The following is a 19,483-nucleotide window of genomic DNA, read 5'->3' as shown; positions in this document are numbered from 1 at the left end:
CATGATAACACTTGCTGGATTTGTAGTTGTCAGATTCTAAGAATTGAAATTTATGATCATAAGTGATTAAAAGCACTCATGTTCCTTTAGGTTAGTTCCTGCTTTATCAGGGGTCACTGCAGTAGAATAAACCACCAATTACATGTTTTAGTGGCAATGCCCTTCCTGTGGCAACCAAACACTAGTAGAACATTCCGAGTGCTGGGAAACACCACCAAAATCTATGGAAGGAGGATAACACACAAACACAGAGTATCTGAAACTATGTACCTTCTTGCTATAAGGAAATTCACCATATTGGCCAAGGCAATCAAAGAGGTTACATGTGTTAAAAACATGTAGAACACTTTACCTGCTACATAGAAATTCTATGGAAACCATCCACAATACACTATGGCAGGGGTGTCAAATTCAGTTCCAACCCTGCTCCAACAAACTAACAAAGTAACAAACTAACAAAGGTTGCAAACAAGCCTAACTTAATTAGTTTGATTGTGCTTAGTTAGGGTTGGAACTAAACTGTGCAGAGTTGCGGCCCTCCAAGAATTGAGTTTGACACCTGTGCCCTATAGCATCATAAAGATTTATGTGGATCTGAAAGCACTTATATTGTTTTTCTTATACTAAGCTCATGTGCACATCAGGTGGTAGAGTAGTAGTTCACGAGTTCACACTTGCATTCGTTTAAGTATAAAGCATATTTGGCGTGCTGTCCAGGGGGAGGGCTCTGAGCTCGAGGAGACACCCCAACTCGAGTTACTCCCCTTATCAGGAACAAAGAGGAATCGGTATTCGAGTGAAGTGTCTAGCCCGGCCCCAGAACGCTCCCCAAAAAATGCTATTTGGTTACAGGACAGCAGCCATACAAGTGTGCAAGCCCCCCAAAATTGCTGATCTTAAAAATTTGGAGGGGTGCTGTTGAGTTGTAAGGTATGTATTTTGGGAGGAGGCGGTTGTAGAATTACAAGGTGTACGTCTCCCAAAGAAGCAGTCACTGTGCTTGCAGTGGTGCATAGTTGTAAAGTGTAAGTCTCCCGTGGGAGCGGTCACTGCACTTGCAGTGGTGCGTAATTGTAAGGTGTACGTCTCCCGTAGGAGCGGTCACTGCGCTTGCAGTGGTGCATAATTGTGAGGTGTACGTCTCCCATGGGAGCAGTCACTGCGCTTGCAGTGGTGCATGATTGTAAGGTGTACGTCTCCCGTAGGAGCAGTCACTGCACTTACAGTGGTGCATGAATGTAAGGTGTACGTCTCCCGTAGGAGCAGTCACTGCACTTGCAGTGGTGCATAATTGTGAGGTGTACGTCTCCCATGGGAGCAGTCACTGCGCTTGCAGTGGTGCATGATTGTAAGGTGTACGTCTCCCGTAGGAGCAGTCACTGCACTTGCAGTGGTGCATAATTGTGAGGTGTACGTCTCCCATGGGAGCAGTCACTGCGCTTGCAGTGGTGCATGATTGTAAGGTGTACGTCTCCCGTAGGAGCAGTCACTGCACTTGCAGTGGTGCATAATTGTGAGGTGTACGTCTCCCGTGGGAGCAGTCACTGCGCTTGCAGTGGTGCGTGATTGTAAGGTGTACGTCTCCCATAGGAGCAGTCACTACACTTGCAGTGGTGCTTGATTGTAAGGTGTACGTCTCCCGTAGGAGCAGTCACTGCACTTGCAGTGGTGCATAATTGTAAGGTGTACGTCTCCCGTAGGAGTGGTCACTGCGCTTGCGGTGATGCATAATCATAGGGTGTACGTCTCCCGTAGGAGCTGTCACTGCGCTTGCGGTGGTGTACTATTGTGAGGTGTACATCTCCTGTAGGAGCGGTCACTGCACTAGCGGTGGTGCGTTAAAATGTGTGTCTCCTGTATGGGTGGTAACTGCTCTTGAAATAATGCGTGATGGTGAGGTGTACATCTCCCGTAGGAGCGGCCACTGCTTTAGCGGTGGTGCATCGTGATAATGTGTGGGTCTCCTGTATAATTGTTGGTTGCGCTTGCGGTGTTCTGTAATAAGTGTGTATCTCCCTTAGGGCAGTCGTTGCGCTAGCTGTGATGTTTGATATTAATGATGAGGTGTGCGAAACAAGACTCCGGTTGGAGTGACGCTGCGAGCATTATCGTGATAGTATGCGCAGGGTATTTTGAGAAAGAACCTTGTGATTGTCGATGACGAAGTGTAGCGGATATGTCGTGATGTGCTCTAGTGGGTGTCGAATTATCTTAGCGGGTTTTTTTGATGAGGGTTTGTTGGGCTCTTCTAATGTGAGAGCGGTCAGATCGAATGTAGCACTTAACGGCCTGAGAGGACCAGCGTCCGAGTGTTTGGATCTGCTGCTCTGATAGACCATTTTGTGCTGCGGTGGTAGCTGCGGCTATTCTGAAAGAGTGGCTGGAGAAGTTGTCGGCTGGGAAGCCCGACTTAATAAGGACGCATTTAAGATGCTTTTGAAACCAAAAACGGGTGACTGAGCGATTGCTATCGTCTGTGAATAGAGGGTCTGCTAGGGCAGAGGCTTGAGATTTCCGCATTTGTGAAAATGCTAGCAGTGTTTGGTATGGACAAATAGGTGATTGAAGATTGGAGATGTAGATGTAATGGCCTTTCTTAGCTTGATCAGTTTTGCTTTGCTTAATAAAAAAGGAAATGGTTTCGTTGTCTAATGTTACTAAATCGGATACGGTGGGATGAATGTTTGGGTTGAACCCAGAAGTAATAGTGAGTTCTGAACACCTCAAAAATCCGAAGAACGCTAATATAAACATCGCATCGAGTGTACGTGCTGTGTGGATTGATTCATATCCTTTGCGAAGAGTGGATATGCATTTAGTGAGTGTTTTCAGTGTTATGGGTTGTCGTGTGTCTTGACGTGTGGGGTGGGTTCTTTGTATGCCTTTCAATAAAAGAGCAGTTTGAGAATTAGCTAAGTGAGGTGCGGGGGAACCAAAAATTAGTTTGTGGAAAAATTGAATTCCACTCAAATAGCCTTTGATGGAATTGATCTGGAGTTTTTTGGTAATGGTCAGGTAGGTTATGTAAGATGAGATGGTGAGTAGGGAAAAATCAGGAAACAGTATGTTATAACATGCGTGGAATGTTTTAAAACTTTTCCATGCTGTTAAATATGACTGCAGGGTTCTAGGCACCACCGCCTGAAGGATATATTCGAGGGAGGCTCCGAGCAGGTTTTTTAAAGGATAATCTATGGGAATATCAGCTCCGAATAAGGAGGGACTTGGACTGGAAATTGATCCGCCTCTGGTGCCAAATTTCTGAATTTCTGGAAAGCAAAGCGAGAGAGAGAGTCAGCAATTAGATTTTTGGATCCAGGAATGTGCTTTTCAGTTAAAATAAAATGTTCACATGCTGATATCCAAGTGAGTCTTCTAAGTAGAGGAATTAATGCTATAGAATTTGAATGGCCTTTATTTATACAGTGAACGGTTGCTTCATTGTCACAGTAGATTATAATGCTGGAAGAGGACCATTCTTTCCCCCACAGGGATGCAGCGACGACTAGTGGATAGAGTTCGAATAGCGCGATGATTTAAGTGATTGCGGCAGGTCTAACAGCTGGGGTGGCCAGGTGGACGCAAACCAGCGTCCTTGGTAATAGCCTCCGAATCCGATTGACGGGGCAGCATCGGTGAATAATTTGATAACTGCAGGGGAGGAAATTAGGTCACTGTAAAAGAATGAGAGACCATTCCATTGTTTGAGGAATAATATCCATAAACGGAGTTCATTTAAACTACTATCATCGATGGATATTTGATCCTCTAGACTGTGAGCTGAAGACGCGGGAGCTAAGAGGTGAGAAATGAACGATCGGCCTTGGGGAATTACGCGCATTGCGAAATTCAAGTGTCCGAGGATTGATAATAGCTCGCGCATAGAACAGGTGGGGCTGTCTAATAGGGAGGACGCTACCAGGATCGTTCGATCGATTTTCTCTTTTGGTAGGGACGCTTGGAATTTGTTGGAGTCTAATTTAATGCCCAAGAATTCGATTGAAGTGCTTGGACCGGCGTTTTTTTCTTCTGCTATGGGAATCCCGAGTTCGGCGAAAACCTTTTGAACTGTCAGCAGGTGCGCGGCTGGGATAGCGTCGGGTGGTGAGATGATTAGAAAATCATCTAATAGATGGATTAAGTGCGGGATCGCGTAGTTATTGGAAAGGATCCAGCATATTGCTTCCAACAGCATATCGAAAATTTTTGGGCTACTTCTGCAACCGAAGGTTAGGCGGACGGAAAAATAATAATTATTCCGCCAGAGGATGCCGAAAAGGTGCCAGAAATCAGGATGGATGGGCATAACTTTAAAGGCGGATGTTATGTCGACTTTAGCCATCCAAGCGCCGCGACCCGCTATTTTGATTAGTGAAATAGCTTGGTCGATGTCATGATAATTCATAGCGAACTCATCAGGAGGGATTAGACTGTTGATACTGGGAAACGGAGAGTTATGTGGGAAGGAAAGGTCGATTATTAGGCGTTCGGAAAATTTTCTAGTGGCTACCCCGATAGGACTAACGCGGTAAACGCTAAACGGAGGTGCGGAGAAAGGGCCAATCATGAAATTTTCGTCTACTTCATTTTTAATTAAAAGATCGACGACATCGGGTTCGGCGAGAGCGTACTGAAGATTTGGACAAATAATAATACGAGAGGGGAGGCAAATTGCGCCTGGATGAAAACCTGAAGACAGACCCGTTAATAGATATTCAGTGAATTTAGGATCGGGATGTTGTAACAATTCCGATCTCAGTCGAGAAACATTCACAGGAGTCGATAGATAATTTTTTGCATTTTTATTCACAGATCTTTTGACTGGACATACCGAGCGGGCATGAGCGCCGCCACAGAAATTGCAGACATGCAAGAAACGACATTTCTGTCTCCAGCACCTGCCGCTGTTAAACTCAGTGCAGGGGCTGGCAGAAGCTGTGACAGAAGGGCGGTGACCAGAAAGGAGGGACAGGATATTTGGGTTTGAAGGGACGTAACTGGTGGATCTGGGCTTGGCTAGTTCGGGTTGGGGAGAAGGGATGGGATTTATGAATGGGCAGGACTCAGTGGGGTGGGTGGTGGATCGGCAGACCGCGCAAAATATATTGCGGCAACCTGAAAATATTTTGTTGTGAAGTTCTGTGTCTAAAGCTCCCCAGAATGGGGACTGGTTCCATTGGGAGATGCGTATGGCGCATTTTGCGGAAAAAAGGCGGTGATAAGTATAGAAATGGCAGCCTCCATATGAAAGCGCGAGCTCAGCGGCTATCGCGAGATAGTCATTGAGCTCGCGCCTCCTGTGGGGGTAAACTGAACAGATTACTTCTGTGTAGTGTGAAAAGGCTACGGTGAATTCGGGGAATGTAAGGATACGGGACTAAATGTTATTTGTGTTTTTAAGGGTTACTGAGAATTGGCAATCTATCTGGCGGTCTGCCGATGTGGGTGGAATGGGTGAGAGGAGGGAAAAAAGATCAACATCCAAACCTGATAGGATTTGGTTCCTGATGGTGTTGGAGACAGGTGCAGGATCCAGGGCGAGGGCGTTGGGTGGAACGGGTAGAGGAGTGGCTGTGGACAGAGAAAAACATTTAGTGTGAGAAAGTGACTGTGGGAAGTTAGGTGCTGGAGCCGTTTGCGGAGGCATGCTCACGCTACAGCTGGCATTGGGATCATGAGTGAGAAGCACAGAGGAGAGAGGAGGGGCAACCGACGACAGTGACATCAGCGGAGGCAGCCTCAGGCTGGAACTTGTGTCGGCGTTTAGAGGGAAGTAGGAAGCTAGAGCCGGTTGCGGAGGCATCCTCACGCTACTGCTGGCTCTAGGATCTTGAGTGGAAGAAAGAGGGAAGAGTGGAGGGGCTACCGTCGCAAGTGACATCAGCGGAGGCAGCCTCACGCTGGAACTTGTGTCGGGGCCTGGAAGAACTTGGGGAAGAAAAGGAGGGGTTAGAGAAGCAGGGGTTTGAGCCTGGAGCGGAGGCGGCCTCACGCTTGCGCTGCTCGTGGGAATTTGGAAGGGGTGAGCGGGCGGGTTATAAGTTGGGGCTTGTGCTTCCTGTAGCGACCCTGCGCTTGAGTTGGACGGGGGAGCAGCGGGCCAAGGATGGACTTCTGGTTCCGCTAGCGGAGGCAAGCTCACGCTTTGCTGGCGGCTTGAGGGAGCGAGTCTAAAGCCGGCGTTGATCCCAACTTCCGGGGATTGGGTTCCTGCGTCATCGGGACCCAGGGCACGCCCCAGACTCGCTGAAGGCCTTCTGCTGCGTCTGGGTCTGGAGGATGGGCTTGGATCTGATCGCTGGTATGGATTGTGTCGAACCTGGCTGGTTTTCTTCGTGGCTTTGGAAGGTGAAGTGGTGGATGGAAGTGGTGCTCCGGATTGCAGGGAGTTATACATCGCCAGGAGTTCCGCTTTGGTGGTTCGGTGCGGAACGGTGACACCTGCGCTGGCCAATGCTTGGCGGAGGTGGGTGGCCGTGTTTATCCCCGTGGCGGGAACGGAGGATCTAGCTGAGGCGAAGGATGAGGCTGGAGAAGACTGCCCTCTGGGAGATGGAGAAGGTGAGCCCCTACATGATCAAGCAGCCGTGGTTCGGGCTGAACGGCGGCCTCGGGGTGGAGCTGCGGGCTGGGCTGATGTAGTCTGCGGAGCTGGGGTGCTCTGGATCCCGGCGGGAGATCTCAGAGGATCCTCGGCGAGGAAGGCGTCGTCTTCTGCAAAGAGATTAATCTCTGACATGTTTCAGCGTCGAAGGTTGGATGCTACAGTTGTGAGATGCTGCAGGTAAGACAGCTTTGGTATATATAGGGGTTTGTTCAATCACTGATTTGGTAATGGGTTGATTGTCAATGACGTGTACGTTCATACTGAAACTTCTGCGCATGCTCCTCCCGAAATTTATTTACAAAACATCACTTAAACTAAAACATAACAAATAAACACACTTTTTTTTAGAGGTTTAACTGTTTTTTGATGAGCCACAATGTTGTTCTCTCTGTATTTGCTGTTCATTAGGCAAATCTTCCCAAAGCATTAATTCCTAACAAATTGTTGAGTGTTACCATATAAATCTAGTGTGGTACCGCTTTGTTTATTGGGACATTTTACTACAGAATTTCTTTCACAAAGTGCTGTGGTAATCTCATCAAATCTTGCCTTTTTACTTATGCAGTACAACATGATAATCACAGGTCATTTTTGGACTGGGTTAAAAAAGATGTTTTAAATCTTGCATTAGCATTGAATTTCTTATTAATCAAAACTAGTTGGGGAAATTTTTGGGACTGTATGCATGAGCTACCAGTGTGTCCTCAGGTCCTGGTTCATCATGTGTTTGGTGTGGACGTGAAACAGGTGACGGCGGCTTCAAAAGGAAGTAGCTCAGTATGGCGAGTGTGGGCGAGAGGGCTCTGTGAATACAGAAGCACTCCACATTGGCTTTGATAACGAGAGAGAAAGAGAGAGAGATAGAGAGAGAGAGAGAGAGAGAGAGCAGAAAGATGTGCAGACAGTGGATCCATAGCTACAGATTCACAGCAGGTGTTATTAACCTTCTGCAACAGAGAAGCCTTGCATATTAATACATCAAAAGTAGATTTTTGTATGCCTCCTTGTTAACATGATGTATAGCTATTTACATGCAGCTAGCAATTAAGCTAATAAACAAATCACTTTTCTGGCTACATTACACTGCCAACCTGTTGAAATGCTTTTGCCTCTTAGACTATAATGATCTTAATGTTTGGCTCTACACTCGTAATGATCTTCTGTCTTGTTTAAAATGTGTTATGTGATCAAATTAAATCAGAGAATCAAATTTTATCAACCATGATTCAGCCTTTTTTTTTTTCTTTTTACTTTTCAGAATAAATTCTTTTATAACTCAATTTTCACTTTTATTCTATATAATGGACTTTAGACTACAAGTCTTTGCTAAAATAACATCTTCCAGAAGATAAGTTAAAATTGATTAAAGAGTTTAATTTTGCAAACACAATGTTGACAGGAAAGGAATATTTTGTTTCCTCACCTGTGGATACTGCTGCATTTTAAATGAGAGGGTGCTCGCTGCAGAGCCATTTGAGGAGAGGTGAGCTCCAGAGAGAAGGGGAGCATGAGCTGTCGCTCCTCCTCCTGTAAGCTGTTTTAATGCGTACACCAACCCCACCCCTAACCCTACCCCCAGTGACATCACTCGTAGAAGAAGTGCAAAAAAGGTGGAGCTCAAGCTTAAGCTCCCCCTCTCTGGAGCTCACCTCTCCTCAAATGGCTCTGCAGCGAGCACCACTTGTTTTAAATAGTCACAAGAGATGAGCAATTCAGATAGCACACAAAACAGCATGAAGAACCTTTCTTGAATCACAAATCTGCTAATGTGTGTTGTTGTTTTTTATCATTCACTTGACTGGATCAGCCGAAAGAGGGCATCTTGAAGGCAACAAATAAAATGTAGAGGAGTTGCTACTTAAAATAAAAGATTTATTAAAGTGGGGACAGGGGCAAGATTTTTGAATATCTTCTTAGCTAACAGGACACAAGGAATATATTTACTTGAAATTTATTTACTTGAATGTTCTCACAGTGTTGACAGAAATAAAAGCTTTTAGAAAAATGTTTTAGGAAAGTCTTGAGTACAGTACTTGTATTTAAATACTCTTTATGTTGTTTGCTATTCACAGTTGTCCTCATACTGTTGATAGAATAAAAAAAATCTCTTGGAAGGTTCTTTTATGAATAACATTCATGAAAAATCCTCGTGTTTGACCTTAAAAAATGGGGTTTTCAACATCCATGCAAGAGAGAATTGACAGACCTTGGTCCAAAATGAAAAGTAAAATCCTCTCTTAAATGTACAAACCATCACCAAAAATCAAAGTTCATTAGATCATCCTCAAAACGATGATAGCAGACTTTTCATGAAATGCCATAATATTGCTTTTGTATGACACCTGAATCCTGTATATTTTAACAATACAATATTCAAGCATAACCCTTTTTTTATTGAATACAAATGTACCATTATGGGTATCTTTCTTTGAGAATAATGAGTGAAGCTCTTACCCTTTATTTTGTTTAGTTTTATTTATGGATAGGTATAATGTATCATGTTCACATTATAAATGCAACCCAGGCTCATTCTTAAAAAGTTCTTTTTTATATATATATATATATATATATATATATATATATATATATATATATATATATAATCTTGATGACAACCAAATGCATCCAGGAGCTACGCTTTTTTGCAATTGTAGTTTTCGTTAATCCACCAGAGGCTGCTTCGAGATCTTAAATTTCTCTCACGAGTACCATTCGCTTCTGATGTTCTCGCGTAAATCCACCAGAGGCCCCTGTCGACCGACTGTTTGATTGACTGAATAACTGACCAATTGACTGACCCACCCTCCTACTTCCCTATACCCAACTATAGAGTTTTAAAAAGCACAGGTTTACCCACCCTCCCACTTCCCTAAACCCAACCAACAACTTTTTTTGAAACTGTTCTTCTCCAGACTTGAACCCATCGTCGTGGTTATCTCCTCTTTGCGTCTCAAGTCCACTGACATACATTGCAAGCTAAATGGACACACTTGTAACAGCGGGAAAGCCATCCATACGGAGGTAAGCAGGAAAGGGAATGGCGTTATACCACCCTGTATCATTTTAAAAATGAAACGCAGCCATACGTTCTTCTGGCTACATAATTCACAATCTCCAAAAATGTATATAGGGCTACGTTTTCAGAATGAGCATATGTTGTATAATTATATACAACTTAGCAAACTATATTTCAAAGCACCTTGGCTCACGTGAGTGAGTCACACCAAAGCTGCATGTGCTAAAATGTGACTGTCATACAGATCTGCGGACAATATGTTATTTGTCCACACCTGGGTTCATTTGACATCAGAGTATGGTACGTTTAGCTAGTGTAAACATGTCTTCTGAACTCTGTTGCACACCTGTGAGCCGTACCCGAATGCATCTGAAAGAGGTGGTCTGGGGTACGGTTCACCTCTGGTATGAATGCAATCATACCAAATAACAGAAGTAAACTGCCAACTCTACAACATGTGCATGTATGTGTATCAGGTACTGTACCTTGGTGACAAGTGGGACTGAGCCAGGGCAATCACAGTGATAATGTCTCCTTTAAAAACAGCTAATGTGGACATCACGTTGTGTTCTGAACCTTTATAATATTTTTGTTGCAGATGTAAGTTGCTTTCTGTATATTCAAAACCCAAAAATTCAGTAAAAACAGAATGACCGCAATGTGTGTTCATCTTTTCATTTTGGCACCTTGCTTTCTCCTCCATCACCTAGCAACAGCCATACACGCAACCACAGCTTGATGATGCAAGCGTACCGGGATTCACCAGGAAAGAAGATGTGGTGAATACAAACCAACCAAGAAGGTGGCAAGGGGGACAATAGAAATTGGTTACTGTCTAGTAACAGCCTCAAACTCCCCATCTTCCATTTACTCTTCTTTCTTTTCTTTCAGTTGAGAGTCTTAAATTGCATTGCAAAACCAGTCAGCAGGACTACAGACTTTTGCCGCCTCCAAATTATGCCTCATTCACACTAGCAGTGACTTTGTAGCTGCCTGTTGCTTTGAGTGGTGACCTGCTGCAAACGCAGGTCTGTGTAGGTATATACAGAATGGATACAACCGGCCTCTAAGCGAGCTGAGAGAGGATCATATTAGCTCTACAGGTGCTCCTACTGGCAGTTGCTCAAGAAAGTCACTCTTCATTTGCAAAAAGGATTCTCAACTTTTGGTCACCAACAGTTGCTGTTGCTCATGTAGATGGAGGTTGGCGGAAGTCACTCGCTTTATTTTGAAATGAACGGTCGCTTATCGCTTTGCCGCTGAGAGTCATTCGTGTGAATGAGATTGTATACTACCAGACCACTTTATTAGCAGTCTTAGATACATTACTTAGATTTTTTATTTTTGCTTGTTTATTTTATAGGGACAATCCACTTGACATTGTTATACAAAGATAACCGATGTTGTGTACATAGGGCATATAGCATAAAGCTAATTTGCAGCCCTCGTCCCTGGTTAGGCTTTACATTAAAACAAATAAAATAAAAAAACTGTCAAGAATAAAACAAAATACAGCAAACATGTACAATATTTACAGAGCCATAAACATAAGATGCAAGTCCATATGGATAAAGAGAAATGTAAATGGGACCAACCTGAAAGAATAATGCTTAATGCTCACATTGCTGTAAAGATTTCAACCATTCTTTCAGCTTTACAGAAAAAACTGTAAAGTTCTGATTGTAACTTTAAATGAACAGGCATGGCATTCCATAGATGTTAATCTTTTACTGAAAAAGATGACTGACCCACAGCGGTTCTGCATCTGCGGATTCTACAAGTCCCACTTACTGCCCCTCTAGTCTTCGCCCCATCACTACTGAATTTATTTATTAACTCACAAACTACTTTAGGAGCAAGACCATGTATACACTTAAAAATGTTTTTTAAAAACGAAAACTTTAAAAAACTATCAAAACTTAACAAATTATATTTTTTGAGAATTTGACAATGGTGCCATCTTATTGGTTTCTGATCCATTACTTTTAAAGTTTGTTTGCAAAGAGACATTACAGGCTTAACAACTGACTGGGTTGCTTGACCCCAGATTATTGCACAATAAGACATACGTGAAAATATCATAGCATGCACAAACATTTGCGCTGCTTTAAGAGATATGTATGGTCTTATCATACGAAAACAGTTTAAATTTGTCTTAATAGCCTTAGACATTTTCTTGATGTGGGCATCAAACTTAAGCTTCGAGTCTATGATGACACCTAGGTATTTAAATTTACTCACTTCCTTAATGTCCTTTTGGTCAATTTGGATTTTAAATGCATCTAGTGCTCTGTTTTTTGAGGAGAAACACATTGAAACTGTTTTGTTGTAATTTAGAGTTAGACAGTTGTCCTTCAGCCAGTGGGAAATACAGACCAGTTGATTAGTTAACATTTCTGCAGCCTTCTGTGAATTTTCTGCTGTTACATAAATAATTGTATCATCAGCATACAGATGACAAACCAACCACCAGCGAACTCATACAGGAATCCAGCTCCACAGGGGGATTTCACTACATCACTAAGGAATGCAAATACTGTACATCTCCAGACCATCACTGAATTGGTGTACAAATAGCTAATTATGTTAAATGATAGATATCCTTGTCTAAGCAATGGTAAATGTTGAATGGATTATTTGGTTTGCTTGCCTAACATTTTACAACTTGAGGTTTTACATTATAACACTCTAAAACTCTTCTTTTCCCTCTATTGCTTTTCTGTAACTTGTATGAATGTGTTTGTTTTAGTTTAGTTTGTAGTTCAGTAAAGTCTCTTTTGAATTTAAAGGAAAGTTGCCTGTGTATATTTATCTATTGCCTATACTTAGATTTTGTTAGATCTTGCTAATGTTTGCTTTATTTCGAATAGTAATATTCAGTTGAGTCAACAGCACTGTCTAATCAAATGAGCGCGGAACGATTCATTTTTTCAGTTCAAAGAGTCAGTTCATTCGAAGCCGCTTTAAATTCTTTAATTTTCTTTTTTGAGCTAATATAAAGTTAACGCACAGCATAATTGTTTATTACATGTGCGAGGCCCTACAAAGTATTACAAATCGGTTAGTTCATATATGTATTTCATATTTAATTTGTATGTATTTGTTTAGAAGTTCCACCAATATTAAAGGAAAGACAGTTTACTTGCGTTACAATGAATGGGGAGTGCACAATGCACATTATGGCCCCATTGAAGGAAGTCGTGCCTTCCAGTCAGAATAGTCCATTTTCAATCTTCACAGACTGATGGTTCTTTGGGGCGAGGGGTCTGTGCAGCGGTGCTTGTTTTTTATTGCAATAGCTGTCATTTGGAAACTACTGTGTGCCTGGGCTGCTTTTGAGAGGAGAAATGACATCAGACATACAATTGTGTCCTTCATGTGTCATCCTCTGTTTTTTTTTTATTTTATTTCAGGATTCTGTCACTGTTACTCCAGTGTTTGTTATCTGTTTCTTGCCGCATCCTCCGTTTACCATTGATTGAAACAGTGGTAAATGAGATTATTGTAGACAGAGCTTGGAAGATTTCTTTTAAATGTATTTCCTTTCAGATTATAAAATGCACGCATTAAAAAGTAATCATAAAAAATAGCACATCTTTATCTAAAAGAAGGTTTGGTGGAATTAAATAATTTGACCACATATTCTTTACAAATGAGCTGGTATGTCATACTTCCATGAGAGAAATGCTCTCCACAAATAGCTTTCTGGGTAACACTTTACAATAAGGTTCATTAGTTAATGCATTTACTAACATGAACAACACATGTACAGCATTTATTAATCATAACTGAACATTTACTAATGCATTATTAACATCCAAGTCCATGCTTGTTAACATTAGTGAATGCACCATAGGTTAACATGAACTAACAATGAACTACTGTATTTTTATTAACTAACGTTAACTAACATGAACAAATACAGTAGTAAATGTATTGTTCATTGTTTGTTCATGTTAGTAAATGCATTAATTAACATTAACTAATGAACCTTATTGTAAAGTGTGACCGCTTTCAGCGTCTTACATTTTGTGTTGTGATGATGGGCACTGCTAGTTAGTTGTTACATGTTGATTTATTGGTTAAAATCACCATGTTTACTATGACATTAAAATGCAAAGTAATCAGTGTCCAGAAGCGCTGTCCACTTCTCTGGGCCTGGAGGCATCTGGGATAGACCATTGAATGGTGGAAACATGTACTATGGTCTGATGAACAAGTTTTTCATTTTTTTTTTTTTTTGGGAGAAATATACTGTGTGCTCCGGACCAAACAAGAATTGGATTATCCAGGCTGTTACCGGCAACAAGTCCATGAGCAAGGGTCTGTCATGGTATGGGATTGTGTCAGTGCCCTTGGCAAAGGTAACTTGCACTTCTGTGATGGCACTATTAATGCTGAAAAGTACATAGAGATTTTGGAGCAAAATATGTTGCCTTCTTTTCCAGGGATGCCCATGCATATTTTAACAAGACAATGTAAAACTACATTCTGCACACATTACAAAGTCCTAGCTGCAGAGGAAGAGGATAGAGGTATTTGACTGGGCTGCCTGCAGTCCCAACCTGTCTCCAATAGAGAATGTGTGGTGCATTTTGAAGTGTGGTGCATTATGGTTTTCAACATGAAAGGCAGATCGGAGGACATCAGAAATTTTATGGTTCCCCATGCAAACAGATCCGCCTTAATTAGTTCCACTAAGTAAAAGTGGCATTCAATTTTAAAACCCATGATATGCGCTACAATTTGTTTGCAGGTACCCTGTAGAATGAAACAAAATTATACCTGAAACATTTCATCACAAGGGCGTAGGTTTGCACTTGATGTTGGTGGGGACAAGTGAATACAATCCCCCCACACCCCTGCCAAAAATGAATATTGTTGCTATACATTTTAAATATTGGTATTAATTATTTTACTGCTATTAAAATTTATTATTAATCCTCTCTTCATATAATTTATTGAGTTAATTAAACAGTCAGGCGCGTAGCCAAGGGAGTTCAGGTGGTTTGAAAGACCAAAAGTTGGATTATTATTATTATTATGTTTGAATTTATCATATTATTCAATTTGCCAAATGTTCACTAAGGAAAGTCTTTAGTTTCATTTTTTTTTAAATCAAGTTTTAACAGATTTCCCCCAACAAATTATGATAAACAATTGTAATACAATCATATTTTCATATTTGAAAAGTTTAGATGCAAAAACCTCTAAATAACATTAAATATTTTCTTCTAAAATTTGCATTTTTCTCCACCTCATGTGTGTGTGATTTTACTTTTATAGTGATGAATATATTCTTTCCATTGCCTGAAAGAACTGAACATAAATGTACGAGGCTGAGAAAAATGCAAATTTTACATGGCATTTAGAAATTTTGGCATCTGAACTCTTAATTTATTTATTCTAAGAATTTACAGTTCTAATTTCTAATTCAAAGTATTTTTATTATTTATAAAACTAATATAAAATGTACAGTTTAAATGCATGTCTAAATAAAGCAATTTGACAAAATGGGAGGAAATATTTTTGACACATTAAAAAGTGTAGTTATAATAACTATCCAACAAGATAATCCAGCAAATATTAGTTCTTAATATGTCACTAAAATGCTATGTTTATTTTTAAAGCTGTTTGGACAGACATTTGTGTAAGTATAGTGTATATACTATAATAAGGGTGATAAAAACACAACCAGTCCTTTTTTTTTGTTTTCAAAGTTAACAACATAAAAACGGTGGACCAATTGGAGCGATTTCAGATCGACCGCGACTTGACGTAGGAGTGCAGTCCCCCCGCCCACCAATATTGATTGACAGCTGCGCGCATTAACATGTCTCTGTAGTAACGCATATAATCATATCAACAAGACAGAACGAGCGCAAAGTTTAACAAGTTTTACAAGTTTAAATTGTTTTAAAACAGTTCATATGTGTAATGTGCATGTGTGTAATGAATTAGAGGCTTTAGAACTTTAGAATGCAATAGATTCTAAGAAACGGTCAGTTGGAGTATTTAAAACTCACACATAAAAAGGGTTATTTTTATCCTGGTCAAGCCCCCATTTATCTTATAAACCCCAAATTTAATGGTGCTGTTTGAAGAGGGGTTGAGTAAACAAAGCAGGACACATGAAGCCAAAAGTCAATTTCTTAAATTATTAGAGCGCAAAGTTTAACAAGTTTTACAAGTTTAAAATGTTTTAAAACAGTGCATGTGTGTAATGAATTAGAGGCATTTTTTTTCAGATTTACTTCTTCAGCACAGCCGCATGTCAGAACAATTGTAAAAGAAGATGCTTCAATCCCGGTTTGTGGACGTTTTCTGTCAATGTTTAATGCCTAGTGACTAAATAAAGAGCGCCAATGTAATATTTCACACCAACGCACAAAACGCAAGGCAAAAAAGCGTCAGTTTTAAAGAAACACCTCATGCTCGTTTTTTTGGCTTGCCTAAATAAGTGAATAAATGACTACGTCATCCAAGTATACATTACAATTGGTAAAATTGTTTAGCATCAACAACATCAACCACTGAAATGTTTCCAGTGTGTTACACTAACTCAGTGCCATATTGTAGAAACAATTACTGAAACACAAATGCAGAGATTGCAGAAATGTGCTCAGTCAAAGGCACCTGCTAATAACGTTTTAAAAGGTATAATTTAGTGATGTACTTTGCAGCGCCAAGACTGTTGATGCAGTCATCAATGTAATCATCAAAAGCATCATGAGATAGTGATATGCATGCTGCTTAATGTGCAAGGAATGATCAGCATCAATATTATGTGCAAGCACAGTGGTACTGCATAGCACATCATTAAACAAACCTGGGAAACTCTCCAACAGAATCTTCATGTCCATCTCCTGCTCAGTTAATAAATAAGAGTATGATAGTATGAGAGTTGGGCTATACGAGGTCATATGCAAAGATCACAAGAGGACCTGTATTGAAAAGTGTGTGTGCGGGGGTGGTGGATGAGGAGATTCTCCCCAATGTAAAACCCCTTGAGTGTCCAGAAAAGCACTGTATTAATGGAAGGAGTTATTATAACTATTATTATTATTATTATTACACCCAACCCTTGTGTTAATGTTAAAATATTATTTGTATTACAGTGTCACAAAAATGATGTTATATTGACATGAGTATCCTCAGCTGTATCCTTAACTTTCGATTACAGCAACATTGGCGGTGCCCATTTTGTGTCATGATAGTACAATCATTATTAAGGAGTTTAAAATGAATAATATATGTTCCATCACATATTTTAAAATTGTAGTATCAGAAATTTCACTATATAATTAGAACATTCGTCAATATTTACAGAAAAGGGAAATAAGAAAAACTGCTAAATAAGAAAAACTTTATACATAGATCATTGGGGCTGTTTGGTCACCTGATAAACTTGAAAAGTCACCATGGGATCTTTAGAATGCAATAGATTCCAAGAAACAGTCAGTTGGAGTATTTAAAACTCACACGTAAAAAGGGTTATTTTTATCCTGATAAATATATTTATCTTATAAACCTCAAATTTAAAGGGGCTGTTTGAAGAGGGGTTGAGTAAACAAAGCAGGACACATGTAGCCAAAAGTCAATTTAATAAATTATTAGACACAAAAGAAAGCCACCTGTCACTTAAATAATGGCAGCTGAAAGATTAATTGGTAATTGAAAAATAATTATATTAAATTTCCCCATTATGTATATTCATAAATGACCTATCAGCAGTGGTGTAAAGTAACTAATTACAAATGCTCAAATTACTGTAATTATTTACTTTTTCTCAGGATTTGTAATTTACTGAGTAGTTTAAAAAATGTGTACTTTTACTCTCACTTAAGTACATTTTTAGAACAGTATCTGTACTTTTACTCCACTGCTTTCCTTCAACCTGCGGTCACTACTTTATTTTTTCTTGTCTATGGGGATTAGAAAAATCAGCCCTTTAATTCCTGTCCAATCAAATCACACAAAGAAGGTAAATCGCCTCATAATGAACTACCTCAAGACATGGGCGATTTATAAATGAAGCAAACTGTTTGGAAGCATTAAAAGTGTCCAAAAAAATATCCTAAATCTTTACACGCATTGACCCAGAGACTGTTTAGATGGATGTCACTGATGAGAAGATGACAGATGTTTACTGTATGGGGACCGAAATGGCCTTAAACACTCAGCAAGCACAAGACATCAACAAGACATCAGATTGACGTTGTACCCCAATGTCGTGGGGACGTTGCATTTTGTTTGGTATTTACTATGATCTTCTATGTGAAGCTGCTTTGAAACAATTTACATTGTTAAAGCGCTATACAAATAAAGGTGAATTAAATTAAAATGAAAATCGGGTTGACGTCAGAACTCAATGTCAGACCAACGTCAATGTCCAATCGTAAACCAACCAAGTATTAACGTCTAATGATGTTACAGCTTGAAGTTGTGTGAACGTTACCACTATGACGTCTATCAGATGTTGGATTTCAGTTGCCATATCTGATGAATAAATATCAGTATTTGACGTCAATATGATGTTGGTTTAAGGTGTTGGCTCGACATTGGATTTTGGTCACTTTCTAACACAACCTAAAATCAACCAAATATCAACGTCATTTAACGTTGTTTTTAGACATCAAAATACCGTTATTCTTAGTCGCTGGCCAGACATCTAATTTTGGTCACTTGACATCACAACTAAATCTAACCTGATATTAATGTCCATTGATGTTGTGTGCCTGCTGAATAACTACATGCATTACAGAATGTTACGTTTACACACATCTACAAATTACATGTAAATGCATCAGCTTTTTACAGCGTAATACTCACTACTCATGAGTACTTTTAAAAGGGCTACTTTTTACTCTTTCTTTGAGTAATACTTACAACAGATACTTTTAAAATTAACACAAATTAACCCTTTTGATTGGTAGCACCAGTGCTCCTAACTTCATCAGCCAAAATTTAGCCGCACCCACCATTTATAACACCGTTACTACAAGTTTTATACAAACACATTTATTGCATTTGAAATCAACACTAATCAAACTAACAAGCAAAAAAAAAAATATATGCATGCGTGAGGAAAATATGTCTTAACGAAATCCAGTTAGCACAAGAAAACATTTTTTTATAACATAACTGAGTGACCAAAAGATACACAGACTGCTCATTGGCCCTGCACACACTGCTTGACATGAATGAATCTGTTAACCATGTAACTGTGCTGTTCTCATGGATGGTGTCTGATATTGCACTGATGCTTTTGACATATACTGTGCTTTATTACATGCATACATCATGATAATAGCAATACCGGTCTTTCCATGAATAGCGATATTAGTTTACTCAGTGGAAGCCCATTTGCGATGGTATACGTGGTGTTAAATTTTACATATAGCTGCCACTTGCACGGCGGACAGCATCTGGGGATTATATGAAGAATTAAACAGAACCTTTCGTTCTAGGAAAGTTAGGACGATTCTAAGGGCCCATACATTATGGGGTCCCCCAGAGACATTTTCAAGGGCCAGCTACACCCAACACCACCCCCCCACACCCCATTCCTCTTCACTTTTATCCAAGACCCATCAACCCATCAGTCACCGCTTTTACTGCATTCAGATGAGGCTTTGAAAAATAAAAAGTACATTTTTACAACATTACCACAGTATAGACACAACCTTGTCCTTTTATTTTACTGATGACTGCTACAGAAACTTATCCCACAAAGCGGGATTTTCCGGCCATTTGTTATTAAAGGACGAATAGAGATGAATGATGTACATGGGACTTTGTTTGACCTTGACTTTGTCAGTATCCAGTTTATTTCAGTCAGTTTCTTCCTCCAAATCACA

General features: G+C 40.2%; 1 protein-coding gene across 1 annotated transcript; it reads right to left on the bottom strand.

Moving 5' to 3' along the window:
- Nucleotides 1–665: 665 nt before the first annotated feature.
- LOC147840033 (uncharacterized) lies at nt 666–18,662 on the bottom strand. Its single transcript, XM_087290954.1, has 2 exons — nt 18,537–18,662; nt 666–6,963 (listed from the first exon to the last, which is right to left on the bottom strand). Exon 2 carries the CDS (start codon nt 6,395–6,397, stop codon nt 5,378–5,380), a length of 1,020 nt encoding a protein of 339 aa, XP_087147080.1. The 5' UTR covers nt 6,398–6,963; nt 18,537–18,662; the 3' UTR covers nt 666–5,377.
- Between the last annotated feature and the right edge of the window lie 821 nt (nt 18,663–19,483).

The sequence above is a fragment of the Danio rerio genome, chromosome 17 (assembly GCF_052040795.2).
Source record: "Danio rerio strain M-AB ecotype USA chromosome 17, GRCz13ab, whole genome shotgun sequence".
Taxonomy (NCBI): Eukaryota; Metazoa; Chordata; class Actinopteri; order Cypriniformes; family Danionidae; genus Danio; species Danio rerio.
The sequence above is the reverse complement of the archived record's forward strand: the minus strand, read 5'-3'. Positions and strand labels throughout refer to the sequence as shown.